The sequence below is a fragment of the Phalangium opilio genome, unplaced genomic scaffold (assembly GCF_054372755.1).
Source record: "Phalangium opilio isolate 3A_F unplaced genomic scaffold, DU_Popi_V2 ptg000042l_1, whole genome shotgun sequence".
Lineage (NCBI taxonomy): Eukaryota > Metazoa > Arthropoda > Arachnida > Opiliones > Phalangiidae > Phalangium > Phalangium opilio.
Genome location: NW_028324166.1, coordinates 2419006 through 2442282, shown reverse-complemented (window position 1 = coordinate 2442282; position 23277 = coordinate 2419006). Strand labels below are relative to the sequence as shown.

Here is a 23277-nt window from a genome sequence, read left to right as displayed (position 1 = left end):
ATAGAGAGACTATATTACTAAGCCACACGTCCAATAGCATTCTTCATTTTTGTGCTTTATTTTGCACGCACCGTCTACCCGTTCAAATGAGGTATATCTCCCTGGAAGGTAAACAATCATAACTCCATATTTCTCACATTTTCATAACAATGGTAAATTATTTCAAAATGATATTTAAATAACTTTCAATGCATTGTATCGTTGGTTGTTAAAGAGTAAAATAAAATACCTCGGTTTCGAATAATTTAAACAAAATTCGATTAATCGTCTAAACGATCGATTAATCGATTCGATGAAAAGACTTAACACTGATCCAGGAACAAACAAAAGTGAAAAGAAGTTTGTACATCACACACCTTTATTTGTACTATCGAGTTGCAAGCACGCTTATAAATGTTAAATATCATGAACATGAAAATAGGCCGTTACATAATCTCCAGAGGAGAAGCAAATAACACAGGGGTGGGGAAGTTCACCTTCCTGGGTTATTTCCCTGGCGCCATGAAGCACCGCTAGAGGCACTTATGCGAGTTGCCTAGCCAACCTTCGCGTGTAGTGAAGTAATTTATGAGTTACTATATAGTGTTGTTCAAGTGCGCTTGTAAATCATTTATTTTGCACACAAAAAAACATAACGTATTTCTTGAAAAACTTGCAAGTTGAGGTGTTTTTGCTCGATGCCAATTAACCTTATCCCATCTGTAAATGGAGTACTTCATCCTTTGGGTTGACATCTATAGGCGCGCTTCGCGTTTCCACGGAAACGAAACGGGAGTGTGTGGTCACATTTCAACGAGGGATTCGAGTGAGTTTGTCTTTCTTAACTCTTAATACATTGCCAGAGATAAGACTGTTGTATAAACAACTATTTTTTCATCGGAGAATCCAACAAGTCCTTTTCGAGATGATACGTGTTCGTGACTGCATCCCACCTTATAACCGAGAAACCCATTACGTAAAGTAAGTAAACTAATTTTATCTTAATTGTTTAAAATATTGTTATTATTTTAAAGCATGTATGGCATGCTGCTATTGATTATCTACTATGCAACTGTATTTGTATAAACATGGTATAAATAAATCTTCTTGAAAACTAAATTTTTGATAACGCTATCAACCTAAATAAACATTCAATGGAAAACACCACAAGTACCTAAATGTCAACCATCGCTGCGTATAATTCAGTTTCGTTTATTGGTACACGTGAATTGTAGTTCCTTAAAGTGGTTATGAAATGGGCAGAAACTGGTTTTAAACAACTTAATTACACCTTATCATGCTTCATTTAATTTTATATTACTTTTTATGGTGCTAAGCGTAACGGCGTATCGTTCATCACATGAAACAAATGTTTTAATAACCAAAAGTTTATAGGATATGTTTCATAACTATGACAAATAACTATACTTCGAAATGCTAGAGGCTTATTGAGAGCTAGTTCAAGAACGACAAGCTACTCTCGGTTAACATTTGAAACTTTACGAAGTCATAGAAATTAACGGATATTCTTTGATGAATTTTGTTTTTGATTGAAATGATTTTATTAAATGGTTGTCTTGACATTTCATTCTCCATTTAAACATAAATCAAGGTCACTAGCCACAATTTAATTCGAGTCACATCTAACTCGCATAACAGGTGACAAGGTGACAACTTTCCAGGAAATTAACATTTTTAAATAAACATGGGTGCTGTAACTCCGACTCAACCATATATTTCATCTACCCAACGCAATAAGGCTCATTTCTTACCTGGATTTCAAACTTAACGGACATCCCGGCCATTTTGAAAATTAGGCTTAAGTCAAAACGGGAGTGGAGGTTATGGCGAAGAAAAAGATTAAGTACATCATTTTTGTACTTATCATAATTGGCAAAGATTTGCCATATCATTCCCTGCACGATCATGGATACAATTCAACTGACGGATATGGTGTCACTAATGAAAGCAGTACAATGTTCGTATCGGCGTCACCCACGCTTAAACCAATCAGAAGAGCCGTTACTAAACCACGCCCATATCCGGAGGTGTCATTCCCGCCGTTTCATTCAAATACGTCGATTTCGAAAAATGATGTTAGAGTTCGAGATCCTTCGTTGTTAGAATGCGCCGGAACTCACCGTTATTGCATCAACAAAGGGTTTAATCTATCGAACGTGAAAGGTTTATATTGTTCGTGCCAAATGGATTGTCACAAGTACGGAGATTGTTGCTGGGATGCGCCAAAACCGGAATTCAAAGGAAAATTTCAGGTTTGGAAAATTGATAGTTTTTTGGTTCAAACGCGATTGCTAATGTTGGAAAAGCAAATAATACTCTAATGTTAAATTATGCATAAGAATAAATACTAATAGAAGTATATAATACTTCTCTTCGAGAGACATGTACCAAAAAGCGGGGTACTGTAACATGATTCTTCCCTACATCATTTTACATTTGGAGTGCACAAGGTTACTAAACCGAATCACATACGCGATAAATAGTTCCCTCGATCGTCATTACTCAATTAGCGCTTAACTATTTGCCAAGGCGCATGCGCTTGTGTGTTTTTGTCCCATGTCAAGACAATCAAGGTTTGGGGTTGATTGCTGAGGATTTAGAACCAAACAGTTATAAAATTCACCCTAGCACGGTTGATGAGCGGGAGAGCAAACAAAAATGGTGCCATGAGCCCGGGAAGAATCATATTACATAACTAAAGTATTAAGAGAATATAGTGTCATCCTTTTTCCATTATCCCCTTTTGATAATACATTACTATTTATGCTATCCTTGATAGTACCACAATTCGACTTTGGTTTAGTTTATTTTTAACCATAAACTTAAATTAATTTAATTTAGGGTAAAGAATACCTTCTTCCGGAATGGGAAAGAACATGCGTTGAAATTCCCACTGGGGCGTTCAACCGCGAATCGTTTTACATGACAACTGGTTGTCCGAAAAATTACACTGACAATGAATACAAAAAATACTGCCAACAAGGAGTCTACCCCGAGAAACATCACGAGATGACCAATCACGAGCTAGTAGTTTGGGTTTCGAGACGACTTCCGGTCATTTCACTGTGGAATAACGTGACGTACGTCAATGTCTTCTGCGCTATATGTAACGACGCAAAGAAAGTGACACCGTGGGAACTGGTACCAGTTAATTGTTCGTACCCCAATGAGACGATGCCTCTTCAAGATTCGTGGTCCGAATTTGCTCAAGCTAACAAAAACCCGTCATTGATGAGCTTAATAAGGTTGGTTTTCATATTATACCAGGAGAATATAATAGAGAGAAGTGTACTGCACAAAGCAAAGTAATTGTAGCATGTCGCTTCTTCTAGGTACTGTTCAATTGTCTACAGAAAACCAGAACCACTAAGCATAACGAACAAGAAAATCCGACAATGCGACAAGGAAGTCAAACAACAATGCTTGTACACTGGAACTACCAACAAAACTTTACGACATCAAGCGAAACAATGCAAGTATTACTACGCCCCTGTTGAAGCCCGGTCTAACAACGTCAAGGTGAAATTCAAGAACAAATTCTGCGCGTTTTGCGCCGGATTTTCGGAACGAGAACTCAACTGCGTTACAGGAGGACACACTCTCAATCGTTTCAAAGCGCCCGGGGTCAAGGTACCAGCCATGGCTTTATTTTTCGACTTCTCTTTGACGTACAGTGGTGATAACCACGACCTTGGATCAAGCATAAGTTGTTTGAATCGAGAAAAGCCCGGAAATTTGCCTGAACTATCAGTTTTACTTGGAAAACACAAGATAACGACCAATTGGAGGAAACGCTGCTTGTTGGGTTCGAGTTTGTACGAAAAAGAGTGTTACTCAGGGACAATCGAACCCACTCCGCCAATTTCGAGGGACAATTGCCTAAGAATTGATAGGATTTTGACCATCGTTTGTTTGGGAGCGTCATTGGTTAGTGGATTTTTTTTCTGAAACGATTTTGCATGGACATTAAAGGGGCTCTAAAGAAGGTATTGGCTGTTGGGTAAAAGTTTTTGAAATACGTCATTGGCACAACGTGACGCCAAGAGATTCAAAGATTCCACATGGAATTCCTTGTTTTCGCGAGATTGCAGCGCCAAATCCCTAAACTAAAACGAACTAAGCTTCTTTGACCACGCCTTTGAAATACGTCAGAGGCACGTGACCGATGAGAGGCGTGGTTCAAAGAAACTTAATCCGTTTTGGTTTAGGGAAATGGCGCTGCAATGTCGCGAAAAATAAGGACTATGTTCCTAGTCACACTCCATACGAAGTCTTTGTATGTGCGTGTGACGTATTTCAAACAAATTTACCCACCTTCGCTGCCTCTTTGGAGCCCCTTTAAAACTAAACAAATCTAAATTCTATGATGATTAACCTTATTGTAAAACTAGGACAATGTTGACTTCCCATTCTAGGTGGCCCTATTGGGAAAATTCATTTGTTACCTGGCTATGAAACGATCTGTTAGTTTGGCCAGTCGTTGCGTTTTACTTCTGGCTGTATCCGTCTTCGTTTATCAACTACTGTTCCTGATGGGCTCAACCGGAGCTCACATTCCGAGCGTATGTCAAGGAGTGGCCATCTCCATACACTATTTCTTTTTAGCATCATTCTTTTGGATGAACGTATTGGCCTACGACGTTCACCGCACTTTTTCCTCGCCCTACGAAATTCAGAAACCGAACGCAAAGAGGAGGCTGATTGGTTACAATTTCTACGCTTGGTTAACACCCGCCTCGATCGTCCTATTGGCTGTGGCTATGGATTACGCGTCCGATTGGGATTGGTTGAAACCGAATTACGGTCAAGGTCAATACGGAGTTTGCTGGATTTCAAATAATCGCGCCTTGATATTTTTCTTCGCGGCACCTCTAACACTACTTTTACTGATTAACTGGGCATTCTTCATCATGGCTTCATTCAAAATTGCTTCTACCGCTAAAAGCACGTCCAAAGCCAGGGAAAATAACAAAGGTACGCCTGCTCAAACATAAGTGCCACCGTGGCAACCCCACACTTAAAACGTTTGCTCTGCACCCCTACCTACAGCACCATAGTCCTCCCAGCATCCTCAGGGGCGTTTAGGTAGGGTCGTACGGTACGGAAACGTAAATGATGCCCCCTCTGTCTTAAAAATAGAAGCTAGTTCTCATACAAATACAATGGCGCTACGCGGCAGCACTTAACCATCACCTACCGAAGGGTAGGGGTGTGCGCGAGGTACACTGGGAGTTTCGGTGCCGCGCGTCATCATTTCGACTCCATCTTACCTCATATAATACTTCCCATCAATTGTAATTCTAAAGGTGATAGGACCGAAGTACGGTGGGTTTTATATGGGCGATTTTGAGTCAAAAATGTCCTATGACCTTTTGCCCTTAGGGACATCCTACCGACTCCCATCTCTAGGCATACTTACTATTGTTAGGTTACTTGACAATATCAATTAATAATTTCCTAATGAATGGTAGGAAAGAAAAAGGAGCGTCTACGTTTGGCTCTTTTCATCAAATTGGCTTTGCTGATGGGTTTGACTTGGATACTGGGGATAATCTCTTCGTACGGCAACAGCGACTCGTTGAGGTACTTGTACATCACGGTGAATGGTCTACAGGGAGTCTTCATTTTTTTGGCTTTCGCCCGCGTCCCTTGGAAGACGGGATTCGAGAGAATCCATCGTTTCGTCGGAAGCATCAACTTGGAGAGATCCTCTTTTAGTCGAGGACACCGATCTTCCGATGACTCGCGAACTACTTTCACGCATTCCGCCAAGGTGTAACATGCGGGACCCATACACCATGATACAAAGTAATCTATTCTAAATCAACGTAAGTTCATAACATATGTTCACCATAAGTTTGTCACTGGTAACTTAGAAACTGGAGCTTGTCATTAAGTGATTGAGGTAGGTAGGTCATAGATTCAGGGTAAAGCGACCCCTGGATTGGTGAGGCGCTGTCAAAGGCTTAGTACCAGCGCCGGAAATAAGGAAAAAATTCTTATAGGACATGTGTCCAGTGACGCCCCCTTTAACTTAAAAAAATTATAGGCCATTGTCCACTGGAGTATGCAAAAATACTGTCGCATCTTCCTAATCAAACCACCAAAAACTACGGAAACTTTATTGGTCAAAATGTCCAGTGACCCCCCCCCCCCTTGTTTTTAGAAAAATTATGGGACATTTTAAAATATTATTCGACAATGTCCAGTGTCCTATGCTTATTTCCGGCCCTCCTTAGTACAGACTAAATAGGAACACGGACTGTAAAACCGTGTGTAGTCAATTCTCGAACTAGTTATCTCGAGCTGTAAGTCCCTCAGTAGCATTATGAAGTATATTTGGTGCCATACTTAAGGAACATATAAGCCTTTGTTTCGAACAATACTCGCTTAAACTTCGAAAGGAACAATTCTTTAAGCAGACGAGAGTCTAGCTTTTCGAAATCTTCGAACAGCTTACGTCATTATCCCGAACAATACAATACTCACTTAAACTTCGAAAGGAACAATCTAAGCAGACGACAGTCTACCTTTTCGAAGTCTTCGAACAGCTTACGTCATTATACCGAACAATACAATACTCACTCAAACTTCGAAAGGAACAATCTAAGCAGACGACGGTCTAGCTTTTCGAAATCTTCGAACAAATTACGTTATATAGAACAATACGCTACTTACTTTGGTCAAATCAACAGCTTATTGCAGATTGAAGTACTAAATCCGTACATTTTAAAGTTGATTAATTGATATTTAAAAATATAATTTTTATTATACACAGCATTCCGTACTTATACTTATTTTCAAAAAGTGAAATTTGGTTTTGTTTTTTCATTAAATTCTAAAAAGTGACTTATTAAAAACAACCAAAAAATTTACAAAATAAAATTAACCATAATATAGTTAACCGTTAATGTTAATTTACATAAAAGTCAAAAATTCAAGTAATAAAGTTTAAAACATATCCCGTTGGTGGTTTTAGTAAGGATGTTGTGGTAATATTAATAATTAATTATGGTTAAATTTACGTTATTTATTTTACACTAAAAAGTAACCCTTTTGGCACTGTCTTATTTATTCCGATTTAGGTTAGAACTGAACTGAACTGAAAATCGAGTTTGCAAAAACGGAAGAAAGTCAAAGTTCAAATTCCGCAGAACGGCAACAAAATAGATTTTTTTGGCCAACTAAGGTTTTCATGATTGGCCACTTACCTATAACTGAAATTAAATTAATATACATTAAAATTAAACTTAAACAACGTGTTAATTCATTTAAAAAAATATCGTTGTACACTATATTAAAATTATTGTGCTATTATCAAGGGCTATCTGTAGTGCAGTGTTTCAGAAATAAATTTCGGTGAGAAATTTAAAGTAACACCTTCGACCAATCAGGTAATTTCCCGCCCTTTAAGGGGAGGGTGAAATGGAAAGTCAAGTGATTTTTTTAATGGGCGTTGTACACTATATTAAAAATATTGTGCTATTACCAAGAACTATCTGTAGTGTTTCAGAAATAAGTTTCCGTGAGAAATTTAAAGTTACACCTTCGACCAATCAGGTAACGTTCCGCCCGTTAAGGGGAGGGTGAAATGGAAAATAAACTGAATTTTTTTTAATGCACACTTACCAAAAAGCTATGATCTCGAGGTGGTTAGTCTATTTGTTAAATTTGACCATAGGAGTTGAGGCAACTTGTTTCTTATTTTGTTCAATGGACCTTTGAGGAATTGACTTGGATAATAAATCATCATCAGCTGCAGCCACTGCGGCGGCATCTTGACCATTATTGACCACCGCTTTCTTTTCTTCCAAAAGATTTCCTTTCGCTTTTCTCAAAACTCGCTTCGTTTTAGACACTAAACAATATTTCAAATATTTATGTTAGATCAAGAATACAAAAGATTTCTTCCACTTGGAATCATAAACAGGTCATTTTCTCTGATCTTTCTGTTTGAATTAAAGGGGAGGAGTGCAGGGCGTATAAAAACAGTCGCCCCTGACGTCATGCAAGCTGTATTTCAATTTAGAAACCACGTGATATTGACGTAGCTAGCTCTACAAATTTCCCTGAATTTTACTAAAAATTATAAATTTTCCCCGAGTTTTCCCTGAAAGTTTAGTCAACAACTTATTTCCCTGACATTTCCAGGTTTGTATGAACCCTGAATAATTTAACATGAATCCCGAGATAAGCCTAACTTCCGGCCATAGGGAATAAGGTGGATTAATGGAATAAAGTGTTAGCTACTCAACCAAGGCTTAACAAGAAGTACCTAAAACATGCAGCCAACTTACATTGTTTCGAAATGGCCTTCTCGACGTTCTCCTTTCGTTTCTGATACACATCTAGAGCTGCCAAGGCTTCCTTTAACTTTAGGCTTTGTTCGTCGTACAACAACCTCAGTTTTTGTAATTCTAGTTCTTGTTCTCGCGCGTCTTGGTTGTCCAAAGCTAAATTATTTTCAGCAGAGATTTGCGCGTTACTTAGAGAAGGATCTGAGGGGGTAACCAAGTCACTTGGTTTCTTTGGCTCCGAGGAAAATCCGCTTAAGATGGTGATACTTCTGCACAGGCACACTTGAAGTTTGTAACAACTGGAATCCACTTCTTTCAGAGTACTTAACTCCAAGCTCTACCCAAAATAGAGGTCAAGTAAAACAGTTCTTAATAGAGCCGGTTTCAAAATTTGCAGGGCCCACCCACAGCCGAATTTCCAACCAAAATATTTATAGGAATTATAGGTATTTTTCATGAAAATATAGGATTTTATAAAAATTATAGGTATTTTTCATGAAAATATAGGATTTTATAAAAATTATAGGTATTTTTCATGAAAATATAGGATTTTATAAAAATTATAGGTATTTTTCATGAAAATATAGGATTTTATAAAAATTATAGGTATTTTTCATGAAAATATAGGATTTTATAAAAATTATAGGCATTTTTCATGAAAATATAGGATTTTATAGGAATTATAGGCATTTTTCATGAAAATATAGGATTTTATAGGAATTATAGGCATTTTTCATGAAAATATAGGATTTTATAGGAATTATAGGCATTTTTCATGAAAATATAGGATTTTATAGGAATTATAGGTATTTTTCATGAAAATATAGGATTTTATAGGAATTATAGGTATTTTTCATGAAAATATAGGATTTTATAGGACGTTTTTCCAGAATTATAGGATTATATAAGACAGTAAAATATTAATTTTTAGTTTTTTTAAAAACTGCGACCCTTTAAACTAAGTAAGAAAAAAAATTTAAATAAAACTTACCTTAGCTGGGCTCGAGTTAATCGTTCTCTGCGTAAGCGTGGCAATCCTATCCTTGACCCTTGCTTTAATACCTTCCAAAATGGCCACACTTTCTTCGACCTCCTTCTTCAACAGCACCAAATCCCCCAACTGACCAACGACAACCAAATTCGACTCGTGCGTCATTGTTGCATTCTCCGACATCATCGTTTTCGTATTAGTCGTCAATGTAGTAGCAGACGAGGTCGTCATTCCTTGACCAAAATGCACGGCCGATCTCATAACACTTTGAACCGAATGAGGGGCAAAATTGCCTTTCGAGAGTTGATTAGGGTCACAAGAAGAAGGAGAGGCACTCCAGCCTCGTTCACGGTTCGGGTCAGATTCGATCCCAAGATCAGGTGAAGAATAAACTGATCTAGGTGATGGCCTCAAATTGATACCTGATACAGCGCCCGATATAATAGTTTGAATCTCTTCGTTGCTGCTTTGGAAATCAGACGCCATGTTTCTCAAGTTACAAGACGCGGTGTCGTTGTCTATGTCTCGTACAGGGACTTCATTGCTGATGCTGGAAAGGGGGATTTTTTTAATGAAGCTTTAGGGGTCACGGGGGTCAAAATATATAGGTGTTAGCCGGCCCTTTCCTGTACTAGTTATGTTAATTTAAACATTAGGAATTCATTATTTTAAGGCCAATTGCACAGCCATCTAAATTAAATACTTTCAGGGGTCAAGGGATCAAATATATTGGTGTTATCCCTTTCCTGTGCTAGTTATGTTAATTTAAACACGGGGAATTCATTATTTTAAGGCCGATTGCACGGCCATCTAAATTAAAGACTTTCAGGGGTCAAATATATTGGTGTTATCCCTTTCCTGTGCTAGTTATGTTAATTTAAACACGGGGAATTCATTATTTTAAGGCAGATTGCACAGCCATCTAAATGAAATACTTTCAGGGGTCAAGGGGTCAAAATATACATCAGGATTTTCAATATACTCTGAATGCATTTAATATCCATGGGCAATTGTTGAGTCCTAAATTTTCTATGACATTTTGTCATAACTACGTCATTAACGCCTTTTCAAACTTAGAAATAGAAATTACGCACTGAAAACCTTTTGAAGCGATCTTATGTGTTTCGCGCCTTTTCTAAAATCACGAATAAATTACGCGACAACCGTCCACAACGCATCCGATTTTTGGAAGAGTCGGTTCATAGCGACGCTTTATTTGAAGAGAGACCAATATCTTGGCCTTTGACGACAAAAAAAGTTAGTCACTTACCATGTAAAGCCAGCAAAGGATCTCGTATTATTAACTTGTCCACCGAGTTGTTCGATAACTCGCGAATGAAGCAGGCTTTCGGAAGAACTTTGAATATCTCGCTCAACAGAGACTCTCGCCAGACTACTGCCCGACTTATGATTGCCTGCAGTGTTGGAGGAAACTTGACCCCATTCAAGGTGCGATGGCGTAGTATTCATTTGGTGCATCACAGGTGCACTTATAAAATCCTCAACTACCTGAACTGGCCTTTCAACAAGCGGATCTATAACAGACAAAAAATGTCTTCAGCCAACGAACAAAAACTGACGCAATTTTCGTTAGGCCTTGGCAAAAGTCACACGTGACTTGGCTAAGTAGGTTTTCGCGTTCCTATCTATCATTGGCTGAAGGCTAAGTAGGTTTTCGCTTTCCTATCTATCATTGGCTGAAGGCTAAGTTGGTTTTCGCGTTCCTATCTATCATTGGCTGAAGGCTAAGTAGGTTTTCGCGTTCTATTTATCATTGGCTGAAGGCTAAGTAGGTTTTCGCGTTCCTATTTATCATTGGCTGAAGGATGAGTAGGTTTTCGCTTTCCTATCTATCATTGGCTGAAGGCTAAGTAGGTTTTCGCGTTCCTATCTATCATTGGCTGAAGGCTAAGTAGGTTTTCGCTTTCCTATCTATCATTGGCTGAAGGCTAAGTTGGTTTTCGCGTTCCTATCTATCATTGGCTGAAGGCTAAGTAGGTTTTCGCTTTCCTATCTATCATTGGCTGAAGGCTAAGTAGGTTTTCGCGTTCCTATCTATCATTGGCTGAAGGCTAAGTAGGTTTTCGCGTTACTATCTATCATTGGCTGAAGGCTAAGTAGGTTTTCGCGTTACTATCTCTCATTGGCTGAAGGCTAAGTAGGTTTTCGCGTTACTATCTCTCATTGGCTGAAGGCTAAGTAGGTTTTCGCGTTCTTATTTATCATTGGCTGAAGGCTATGTAGGTTTTCGCGTTCCTATCTATCATTGGCTGAAGGCTAAGTAGGTTTTCGCGTTCCTATCTATCATTGGCTGAAGGCAAAGTAGGTTTTCGCGTTCCTATCTATCATTGGCTGAATCTTTGAGGGCTCAGATCGGAATTCGTAGGAAAATTAAAATTGCGAAAGGCAGAGTAAAATTTGTCTAATCAATTGGGGTTCTTTTAAGCCTAATATAAGCAACATTTAAAATGAACGCAAATGTATTTGGGTTTCATTAATCTAATAAAATACTTTTATGCAAATTTGAGTCTTACCTTTGGCACTATCTGAATGTGTTTCGTAAGCTTTGATTTTTTCTGACAATTGTTCATTGGCTTTGGTAGTTTTATCAAGTTCCGATTTTAAGCAGTTCATTTCTTCGAGAAGGCTCTGAATTATATTTTCTAGGCTTTGCCTATCAATAGACTCGCCTACAAACGCACAATTAGTTTAATAATAATAATAATAAAAAGCTAGAGCTGAAAATAATTTGATAGTTTAATAGTTAGACGAAACGTACCAGATTCGTCTTTCACGGACCAAATCTGGGGTTCCTTTTCAATGTAACCAACACACGTTTGAGAACTACATTCGGTGCTTGTATGGATTTTAGAACTATTTGGAAAGTTTAATCGTAATCTTAATTAAGTTTCAATAATTCGAAATAGCAACACAGTAATTTCCTAAATAAATAGGGGCCTGGGCCGCTTGACTTGGGACATTATGATATATTTTATAGGATGAACGAAAACCGTAGTATTTACAAGTCTCGAGAGTATTAGTAAAGAATATCACTACGCGCTACGCGGTCGAAATAATTTATGGCCAGGGTCTAGTGGATCCCCTTCGAACTCCGGTTTTGTCTTGGCGAAGGCATTTGTGGACGGGATTTATAAGTGCACTAATAAATCCCGCCCACCAGCCTTCGCAAAGCTAAACCCGGAGTTCAAGAGGAAAGTTAACTTGTAGAGTCCGCGCTTTGTTTTAACAGCTACAATAATCCTTAATATATTACAATACATGCAAAGTAATATACCAATCTGGGAGCACGGCAGTGCTCCCAGCCAAGTCGAGCACTGACATCCTTTTCTCGAAGCAACTCGTGGCTCTTTTAAGCCCACTGTAACTTCGCGATGGGTATAGGTAAAAGTCTGAAATTTTGCTTGCCGCGAGGACTGTCAATTCTAGCTATAGTTTCCAAATTTCAAGTTCCTACCCTATATACTTTTCGAAATATCACAGGTGAAATTTACCTTATTTTGTCACTCACTCACTCACTCACCGATCATCAAAATTCTAAGGTACTTCTAGGGTAGATAGAAACTTAAAATTCAGGATTTAGTTTTCATTTATTTTATAAAGCACAGAAAAATTAAAACATCCCGAAATTTTTATAAAATTGTTCTTTAGTTCTTTATTTTAAAACTAGATGGCGCTGCCGTCTTTTTAACAGTAATAGTGTGTGTTCTTGATGAAAGGACGTAATGGGCCAAAGTTAACCGAAAGTTAAATATATATTAAAGCTAATTTAAAAGAAATGTGTCGTAACTGATGCTACATTCTTATATTAGGATATCGCATACAATCTTTATTGCATATTCTCTGCGGGTCGAAAGGGGTAATTCAGCGTAAATATGGAAAAACGTTAGCGATTATATTGGTAAACGAACTACCACGAGAGGGTCTTCTTTTAATATAACTACCGAAGTATAACGAGAGGGTCTACAAAAAGAAGTGAGATCCTATGAAAAACATTAACATGTACAAAAATGGGCCAAGCCTCGCTTCGTGCCCTTTCCGCCGTAAAACGTTCTGAGATCCCATGTAGAGCCAAGTCTGCCTTTTGTTCTCATTCAATCGCCAATTGAACAATTATGTTATAAATTAAGTCCTTTTCCTAATTAATAACCAATATTCTTTGACTCTATCATTATTATACATCTTTGTTCGTATCAAAAATATCGTGACTTGGCAAGCGCAGGTAATTACCTTATAAACGTGTACATAAGGTTATGCATAACTCACCTAATAAACATGTAAATAGGGTTATGCATAACTCACCATATAATTTGTACATAGGGTTGAGCATGACTCATCTTATAAACTTGTACATATCCCCTATACCATAAACGATTTAGTGAACATCCTTTCGATTATTTTAAAATCGGCAACGATTTAGTGACTTCCTTTTAATATTACTTACCTGCGATTGCCAAGTCACGATATTTTTGATACGAACAAAGATGTATAATAATGATAGAGTCAAAGAATATTGGTTATTAATTAGGAAAAGGACTTAATTTATAACATAATTGTTCAATTGGCGATTGAATGAGAACAAAAGGCAGACTTGGCTCTACATGGGATCTCAGAACGTTTTACGGCGGAAAGGGCACGAAGCGAGGCTTGGCCCATTTTTGTACATGTTAATGTTTTTCATAGGATTACCTTTTGCCGGAATCCTTTGGAATTACGTCCACTTGATCAAGCGTTTCATTTGACTTATAATCCAAGTTTAATCCCGACGACATCGAAGCGGTTTTAAGCCCGATCCCTTTCTGTTTCAAAAGTACTTTAGCATAGGCCAGATTCTTCTTGTATCTCTCGGCCTTTTCTTTCTCATGTTGCAACGCTTGCTTCAACGCTTCTTCATTACTCTCCAGAGTTGCAACCGCAGGTTTATCAACTTCTCCCGAACCACTTGCAACACCTTTTTCCTGCGCATTGGCATCTTTTAGACTTCTGCGCATTACGGCATCATTCTTTTTAAGTTGTTCTTTAGCGGACTTAAGTTGTGACGCCATTTCGCGGCTTTTCTTCTGAATTTCGTTTAAACGTTCTCCCAACAACCGGCAATCATTTTCCAGAGTTACTTTAAGTTCCAGGGCTTCATGTAGACTCGCTTCCAAATTAGAGCGCTTTAAAACCTCGGTCTCATTAGCGGTAATTAAACTTTCGATTTTTTTGGTCTTTTCATCGAGTTGTTTTTCCAACGTTTTCCAACTACGTTCTTGTTCCTTAAATTTATCATTTTCTTTCCGAATTGCGTTTAACTCCGTAAGCAATTGCTCTTTTTCGTTAGCGAATTGCTGCTGCAATTGCGTTAAATTGCAAATTTGTTCTTTGAAATCCCTTACGCGATTATCGTAATCCAATTTTAACTGTTGTTCGAAACGCTCACGATTACTGCCATATTCATTTTTATATTTATCAATTTCCTCATAAGCCTTGGTTAATTCCGCCTGAAATTCTTCGTTTTCATTGGTTTTTAAATTCAATTCATCTCTAAGTTTATTGCAAAGTTCTTTCATAGCGCTTTTATCAGAAACGCTGGATTCGATGGAACTTTTAAGCATTTTATTTTCACCCCATATTTTAGCATTAGCATCCATTTTGGATTTAATTTCCTCGGAAGCCGCGTTAAAAGCATCTTGAACGGAAGCTAATTTTTCTAACGTCGAAGCTAAGTTAAGTTTTTCACGATCTAATTCGTTTTGAAGTCGTAAATTCCAATCTTGAACTTGTTTCAAGTCTTTGAATTTCGTTTCGAGGGTTCGATTAAGCATCGCTACTTGTTCGTCGCGCGCCTGAAATTGTTACCCTCCATTAGCAACACGGCAATTATCTTAATTGGATTAATTTTGAACACGTGGGTGGCATTTGTTCAAACGGAAATTCAAATTAGGTTTGAAACGTTTTGGCCAAAAATGGTGGGATTGTTCTAAAAATACAGAGCCACCTATTTGTGCCCAGCCTGCGAGGGTCAGACTAATACTTTTGCAGCTCTAAAGATCGCAAAAGTAAACAAGGGCAAAGAATCATTTTGCAATACTCCGTGTGGTTTCCAATGTGCTAACTGCTAAGGTAGTACAGCACCCAACAGCGATCTAAGGCTATACAGTGGCTCGCATACACTATAAAGTTACGAAGAGTGCAACATAAACATGAGAAATGCCTGCCCAATTCAATACTCGCGGGATACAGTGACCACGACACTATAGGGTGCCATTTCTAGTTTAGCATACATTTTTTCCTCTTTCGTAAATCGTAGCAAATCAACACAATCATAAATAAACCCTTGCAGCAACAAATTTCACAATTTCGTTTGCAAAAAAACGAAAGCCATCAATTTACTGGTCTATTGAAGGTGTTCCCGATATCTATGTAATTTCGAAAGCAACCTCACCGTGACTAATCGCCACCCAATGAGGGAAGACTTTATATATATATATGTAAACGAAAACTGGTTCTTAAGTCGTAAAACTCGTGGGTCAGGGACAATATATACTCACATGGGACTATCAAACAATGCGAAATTCGACATTTCCCGGACGAGTTTAAAAATGATTCTACACTTCTACAAACTCATATAAGATACGTTGCACAATTCCTTTTAGAACCTGAGCTTTATACTGAACTTCAAAACTGTTCTCATGCCACGATTTTTGAACTAGTTATCGTTACTGTCACTTTTACCAATCCCCTTTACGATTGAAATATTCGTGGAATCGCGTGCACTGCCTTTTCGCGTGCATGACACTAAATAACTAACTGGGTATCAGCGCATAACTATGTTGGTTATTGCACAACAACACGCAGTAAAAATCTTGCGAAAATAATAAAAATTTGTCAAACTTACCTGAAGCATTTGCTTCTTATCTCGCAAACTTTTAACCAGAATTTGAAATAGCGATCTATTGAGTCGCACCCAATCGGGTAGCATTTCGTTAAGTTTCCGCAATTCCTCGTTATAATTGGTGCTGGTTGAACCGGAAATGTTCTTATTAACAGAGTAGCTATTGTTCAATAGATGCTCGACTCCTTGTTTTTGTATGACTTCATTTAGTTCACTGTCGTTGATCGACTTCATCCAATCCAAGGAAGAGCACAGACTTTCGACCAATTGATTGTAACAGTCTCGAAGAGTGGCCAAATTCTCCTGAACTGGTACGGGTTCCGAGTTGGACAAGGAGTGTTTGGTGCTGTGATAGGAAGGTGGTTGTACTCGACCTTGAGCGTCGTAACCTTGACCAGATAGAAAGCCTTCGGCAACGGGTGAAATGTTTTCGTTGTTCGTTGAAATGTTAAGAGGGGAAGTCGCTAGTTGTTTGGCGTAAGTCATCTTTTGAGCGTCTGATGAGAGAAAGTTACTTTAAATTTTAATTACTGAATTTTATGGAAAGGTTGAGTGATATTAGTAGCTAAATATTTTCAACCGAATTTCTCGATTTTCCCAAATTTCCAATTTTCAACCGATTAATCCAATTTCCCAAATTTTCAACCGATTTTCTCGAATTTCCCAAATTTTCAACCGATTTTCTCGAATTTCCCACCGATTTTCTCAAATTTCCCAAATTTAACCTATTTTCTCGAATTTCCCAAATTTTCAACCTATTTTCTCGAATTTCCCAAATTTTCAACCGATTTTCTCGAATTTCCCAAATTTTCAACCGATTTTCTCGAATTTCCCAAATTTTCAACCGATTTCCTCGAATTTCCCAAATTTTCAACCGATTTCCTCGAATTTCCCAAATTTTCAACCGATTTCCTCGAATTTCCCAAATTTTCAACCGATTTCCTCGAATTTCCCAAATTTTCAACCGATTTCCTCGAATTTCCCAAATTTTCAACCGATTTCCTCGAATTTCAAAACATTTTTTAGCGAATTTCCAAATATTTCCAACAAATTTTTAATAATTTCCCACCATGCGATAATTCAATTTAAAACCTAACCATTTTAAACCACGCACTCTAGCAAATGACCAAACAGTTCACAACATCATAAAATTAGTAACTGTACTTACTGGACTTGGGGCTGTTATCATCGTGCAGATTAAAAAACTCCGCGAGTGTTCTCGCAGCTACGTTGACATCATTCATCGTAATCCCCAAGGAATCCATTTTCCCTCCCAGAACCTCAAAGGACTCGAGAATCTGTCCTTCCAGAAGACTGGGCAGCAAGTTACCATTCCCTTCCTTCAACATATCCAACAGTTGAAGAATCAGATGAGGATTTTCATTCTGAAATTTGGCCAATTCGCGAGACAGCGACTCGACGGTGGTTTCGATTCGAAAAACAAGTGGTTCCAAGTCCTTGCAGTTCCCGACACAAGTCGCCTTGTTCCTAAGGCCTGCAAAATGAAATTACAAGAAAACCAATCATTAGATACATTTTAAGGAAGAAATTTAAATACGTTACGATCACCAAGAGTAAATCAAGAAGTACAGATACTACAGAACAATAGACTATTCCATAATTTACTTGCAGAGAAACCAACCTAAAGGGCGGGAGGTAGCCCTATTGGGTTATTTCCTCAGGAGACGACAGACGGAGTTCACTAGCTCAAGATGGTGACCTCCGCGCCCCTGTAATGTTTGCTTTTCTTTTGGATTTAATGGAATGGTCTATAACCGGGTTATTTACCAGCGTTGCCACATAACTATTTCATTAAATCCCCTTACAATTTTCCACCTTGTAGGGGAACCACGTGACCGCGCTTTGCTTTAAACCCAAGGCCAAATTCCTTGCCCCTGTAACCGATTCGCTTACATCCTTTAGACCCAATTTTAAATTATCTGACTTTTGAACTTTTCCAGCTTTTTCCCTGACTTGTGGCAACCCCGGTCTATCTTCAAGGTTCCGTTCCCAACTGGTAGGTAATTACTGTGAATTGATTTTCCCTTGGCAATAAGCCCTTTAGACGAGACGTTTCGAAATTTTGTACATTAGTCTAGACCATTTATAAAGGTCTATAAAGCTTAAATCGAGATTACCCCAATCAAATTACGTCCCGTCTGAAGATGCACTTAACCACAACAACAATTTATCAAAATAAGCTAATTGACATTAATTGTCCATCATTTGGTGTATTTTAAGCCATTTCTGAATGTATTGGCTTGCCATGATTTTTGGTTAATTTAATAAATAACACAGAAGCTTACGAACAATATAAACTCATGCAGCGTGCCGTCGGGTTTTCTATGAAAACCGATATTTACAAACGGTAAGTTATTATTGTAAAAAAATGTTCCAAAAGTAAATTAACAATAAAATAAACATTTTTGTACCTCTGTTCATGGGATTACGCGAGAAAAATTGATAATGTTAAGTTTCATGAAAACATAACATGAGCGTTACTCTGCTTGAATTGAATGGAAGAATATACCTTCCACAATAAATTACAAAATATTTCAATAATTACAGTCCCAAGTTTTCCACGCACGAAGCCCTGTTATTCCTAAAATTCCCTCCCTCCCCCCTAGGTCATAACTTGCGCTTTGGGTCCAGAGAGTGCGCAGAGACCCCCCCCCTCTTGCGCAATTGCCTTTTCAATTAAAAATAAAAGGCCTAACGCTGATATCACAATTAATGATAACCCAGACTAAAATACCAACGCGCTCCAGTTTATCAACTATTTCAACAAGTTGTCTCGACCCCTGAAACGTTTTTGTTAAGGCCTAATGGCAGAGAGCACGTATAAGGAGAGTAAAAGAGGGAATAGGGGTGTTGGTAACTATAACGGCACAGCCCGATATCTCCCTCACGCGCACCTGCCAGACGTCACGTGATCCGTACTGACCGATTTTTTCCCTCTATCGCGTCAAATGCGCATGTGCCGAACTCTAATACCGAGCCACACACTCGGTACCCGTTTTGAAAGGGGGGGGGACTAACTGCCGGAGAATTTGGTCTCTCAGAACCTTCTACTTATCCGATGTATGCAAGCTTTAAATTCAGACCTATTGTGCTCAGCATTTGAGCAAGGATGATCAATGAGCTATTGTGCTCACTGGGATGATTGGGGAGAAATATGCGCGCTAACTGTGAGCAGAGTAAGGCTTTCATGTTGTTTAAAAAAACCGTAATACAAACAGTGCATTTTCAGTAATATTAATAAGTTATACATAAAATCCTTACTCAGGCTTCGTGCTATGGATAAAAACAATCCTACACTAAAGCATGCAAAAAATATTTAAAACATGTAAATAAATAAATAAACGCTATAAAATAAAATAATACACAAAATAATAATAATAATACAGTGCCGGTATATCTTCGTAAAATAAATAAACGCATGGTGCAGCTAGTAAGACGTTTAACAGGTTGCTATAGTATTTACCGACGGCTCCACATCCTTTCAGATGATGCTGATGATGATTTCCAGCGCCTTTATTATGATTGTGTTGTGACCGCGCAAAAATGCACACTGCAGCGCTTTTGCCGTTATCCAACACTACGCTATCGGAATTGGTGCTAGAAGTCGTCGACGCATCGCACTGACGATGCTGGCACAAGTTCGAACCACCACTAACAATTTTAACACTTGCATTGCAGCAACAATTGCAAATATCTTGCAATTTAGTTGCAGCGTGGCAGCAAGCAGTACGTTTTGAAGTCGACTTCTTCGGCTCAAAGAAGGGGTTAATGGAACCATCCATTTCCAACCCGACCCCTGATTTGCTCATAACCGTCTTAGAATCGAGTCCCATTCTTTCCATGGATACAATTCTGTCCGGTTCGGACCAAATATCGGATTCCGATGAAAAATTGTAATAGTAAGGCAACACTGCTGAGCAGTTAACGTTGTGATGGTTGTGGTTGTTGTTACGGGGGAAAGAGGCGTTTCCATCATCATTATCAGGGGGTGATTGGTTAACCTCCATCCAATCAGAACGGTGGCAAGTCAATTGCCGTTCAACAGCGCATGTTTGACCGCAAGCGTAGCATTTATTGTTAATGTTATTTGAGTTTGAAAGTAGTCCGCGAGTAACCGAAACTGAAACTGGGTTGTTATTGTTGTTGTTTACGGAGGATTGTGCTACGTTGTTGCTGTTGGCAACTGGTAAAACTAAGGGGCGTTGTCTAGAACTGGGTAGAGGCGCGTCTTGGTCATTACGTAATCGTTCTCGCAACAAATCAGAGTTGCTAATGCAACAACCGTCATCGCTAATTAGGCTTAAGGGGTTGCAGGAATCGCTGCCATTACTACACGCGTCCGAATTGTTGTTGTTATTGCTGTGGTTTTTAAAGCAACCGGTTGGATCGGGTAAGCGAGAAAAGGGTGACGAAGACCATCTTCGTCTTGCTCGACCGCGATCGGGGTTTTTAAGTAGTTCTGACGATGGACAAGGCTTAGTATTAAGGTTACTACTACAACTACTAGTACTAGTACTTTCTTCCGAGCTAATATCTTTAATAATAACATCTTGGACGTATTCAACGCGTCCGCGTTTCAGGTTCTCACCTTTGTCAGGGTTAGGGGCTCTCTTGGTGAAGAAGGAATCGTTTGATGGGCCTTCATCCACGTCAGAGTTGTCTTTGTTGACGTGTTTGGCATAACTGTAAGAAAATTAACACTATTGACCTAAAATCTGACTGTCTAACTGCGCCATAGACACCGAAAACATAATGGTTAGAAGACGGCAACCTAAAGTGGGGTGTGGCTTAATATGGCTGCTCCCCATTCCTCAAAAATGGTGGCAAACTTGACAGATTTGTACAACTATCTCTTTACCATAGTATCCCCTTTACTATGGATGGTGGTTGGGAGCATGCGTAATCCGAGGGAAATCGATCCACTAACTGTGGAACGACTCAGGTCCGGTGGGACGTTAGAAAATGAGGGAGAGATACTCGGAAAAAAATGGCGGGCGGTCTACGTCAGACGAATCGGGAAGACCGCCCGCCATTTTTCCGAGTATTCCTCCCTCATTTTCTAAGGTCCCACCGGACCCAAGCCGTTCCACGGTTAGGGTACCAATTTCCCTCACATTACGCATGCTCCCAACCATCATCCTTGCCTTTAACACCTTGGCGCAACAACTAGATCCATACCAGTACTGTTTTCTTCAAAATGTTGCCAAAGATTATTTAAAATCGCAACATTATTTAAACCACAAAAGGGGTGTGGCTTAATAAGGCTTCTTCTTATAAGAACTTGACTTATAAGACTATCTCTTTAACATAGCATCCCCTTTACCACCTTAGCCCAACAACTAGTACCGTTTTCTTTAAGAGGTTGCCAAAGATTATTAAATCGCAATAAAGAAAGGTTAAAGGGGAGTGGCTTAATAAGGCTCCTCCCATTTTCGCCGAACTAGGTTTTCATCAGTGACGTTTTCTTCAAGACGTATATAAAGATTATTTAACCCGCAAAGGGGGAGTGGTAAAAGGGGTGTGGCTTAACAAGGCTCCTCCCCACTCCGCCAAAATGTGGGTGTACTAGACTAAAGGGAGTGGCTTAATAAGGCTCCTCCCATTTTCGCCGAACCAGGTTTTTATCAGTGTTTTCTTCAAGACGTATATAAAGATTATTTAACCCGCAAATGGGAGTGGTAAAAGGGGTGTGGCTTAAAAAGGCTCCTCCCCACTCCGCCAAAATGTGGGCGTACTAGACCCATTTATACGCTAATATTTAACATAGAATACACCCCAACTAGCTATATATCATAAAGTACTAAGAAGTATCGAGAAAACGGCCGGACTTACCTGTAATTGACAGAAATATCGGACATGTCTCTATCACGACTGGTTCCGTCACTCTCGGTCGCAGCGCCATCTTTCCGATCCTGAGGCGGTGGCTCATCATTATCAAACATGGATGCCGGAAGTTGTTGAAAGGTTCGTTCCATCAGCATTAAAGAAATACCGCTCTGACTAGCGTCTAAAGTCCCTTCCCCGTTAACCATGGCTTTTCTCAAGGAATCAACGTAAGACGGAGTAAACGAGCCTTGACTTAAAAGTTCAGCGGGATTGTCGCTAGTCAATAATCGGTGTAGAAACTTCTCTAATTCGTAGATGTGATTAAGAAGTAGTTGGTTCGTATCAGTTCCCTGAAAACTCTTGAGGAATTCCCCGATTGAGCTTTGCTCCATTAAGTTGTGAGATACGTCAGCGACGGAGTTGTTCTAAAAATTATAGAGCAACCAGGAATTTTCTTTCTTTACATCGATTTAAGATTCCAATAATTTGACGTAAATAGTGGTACTGAGGGGAATGAGCTACATGGACGTGACGCGTTTATATTGTTTGTCTAAATTGTATGGCCTGCACTGACGACTTATGGCAATATGGTCGCCAAAAACCGAGGTAAGTGATAGGAGGGTGTGACGTAACGTGAAGGTTCGCGTTAGCAGACTATAGACATCTCCATGAGGATAATTATGCAAAAATTAATTCACAGGGTTCTCAAACAACTTTTCGAAAACAGATTTCCCTAATATTTCTTGGTGCAAGTGTTAATAACTGCAGGAGTGGTTTTTGGAGAAATAACTACGCGATTGGGTATTTTTGGTGGAGCAACTACTACAGGGCAAACTTATTCAAGCCTCACAAATTTCTCTTGAGTTCCCTGAATTTTATTAAAAGTACTAGTACTTTCCCACAGTTTCCCTGAATTTTATTAAAGTACTAGTACTTTTCCAGAGTTTCCCTGAATTTTACTAAAGTACTAATACTTCCAAAGAGTTTTTCCCTCAATTTTAATAAAAGTACTAGTACTTTCCCAGAGTTTCCCTGAATTATATTAAAAGTACTAGTACTTTCCCAGAGTTTCCCTGAATTATATTAAAAGTACTAGTACTTTCCCAGAGTTTCCCTGAATTATATTAAAAGTACTAGTACTTTCCCAGAGTTTTCCCCTGAATTTTACTAAAAGTACTAATACTTTCCCAGAGTTTTCCCCTGAATGTTACTAAAAGTACTAATACTTTCCCAGAGTTTTTCCCTGA

General features: G+C 38.8%; 2 protein-coding genes across 6 annotated transcripts in view; one reads left to right on the top strand and one right to left on the bottom strand.

Moving 5' to 3' along the window:
• The first annotated feature begins 575 nt into the window (after positions 1–575).
• Positions 576–7217, top strand: LOC149678286 (uncharacterized). 2 transcript variants are annotated; one of them, XM_089836280.1, is made up of 7 exons: positions 576–960; positions 1639–2252; positions 2842–3245; positions 3333–3927; positions 4416–4974; positions 5472–5808; positions 7086–7217. In XM_089836280.1, the coding sequence occupies exons 2-6, from the start codon at positions 1824–1826 to the stop codon at positions 5777–5779; spliced, it is 2295 nt and encodes a 764-aa protein (XP_089692406.1). In that variant the 5' UTR covers positions 576–960; positions 1639–1823; the 3' UTR covers positions 5780–5808; positions 7086–7217. The 2 variants fall into 2 exon arrangements, with proteins under 2 accessions (XP_089692406.1, XP_089692405.1); XM_089836279.1 differs by having other exon boundaries at positions 5472–5828.
• LOC149678285 (uncharacterized) overlaps positions 6744–23277 on the bottom strand; it is a 45095-nt gene continuing 28561 nt past the window's right edge. For 3 of the 4 annotated variants that reach the window (XM_089836278.1, XM_089836275.1, XM_089836277.1), the window contains exons 10-21: positions 22037–22455; positions 20793–20887; positions 17352–17678; positions 16187–16680; positions 13996–15134; positions 12068–12162; positions 11823–11978; positions 10559–10823; positions 9289–9838; positions 8298–8634; positions 7630–7858; positions 6744–7217 (exon numbers count right to left, since the gene is read on the bottom strand). In XM_089836278.1, the coding sequence (XP_089692404.1) occupies positions 7659–7858; positions 8298–8634; positions 9289–9838; positions 10559–10823; positions 11823–11978; positions 12068–12162; positions 13996–15134; positions 16187–16680; positions 17352–17678; positions 20793–20887; positions 22037–22455 (4077 nt within the window). In that variant the 3' untranslated portion in view covers positions 6744–7217; positions 7630–7658. The remainder of the gene's footprint in view (positions 7218–7629; positions 7859–8297; positions 8635–9288; positions 9839–10558; positions 10824–11822; positions 11979–12067; positions 12163–13995; positions 15135–16186; positions 16681–17351; positions 17679–20792; positions 20888–22036; positions 22456–23277) is intronic. The other variant, XM_089836276.1, reaches the window with a different exon arrangement.

Excerpts from the sequence above, each read along its gene's own strand:
- LOC149678286 (XM_089836280.1), top strand. The coding sequence starts at position 1,824 with ATGGCGAAGAAAAAGATTAAGTACATCATTTTTGTACTTATCATAATT. Across the intron at positions 2,253-2,841 it reads AATTCAAAGGAAAATTTCAG|GGTAAAGAATACCTTCTTCC; the intron begins GTTTGGAAAATT and ends AATTTAATTTAG. Across the intron at positions 4,975-5,471 it reads AGCCAGGGAAAATAACAAAG|GAAAGAAAAAGGAGCGTCTA; the intron begins GTACGCCTGCTC and ends AATGAATGGTAG.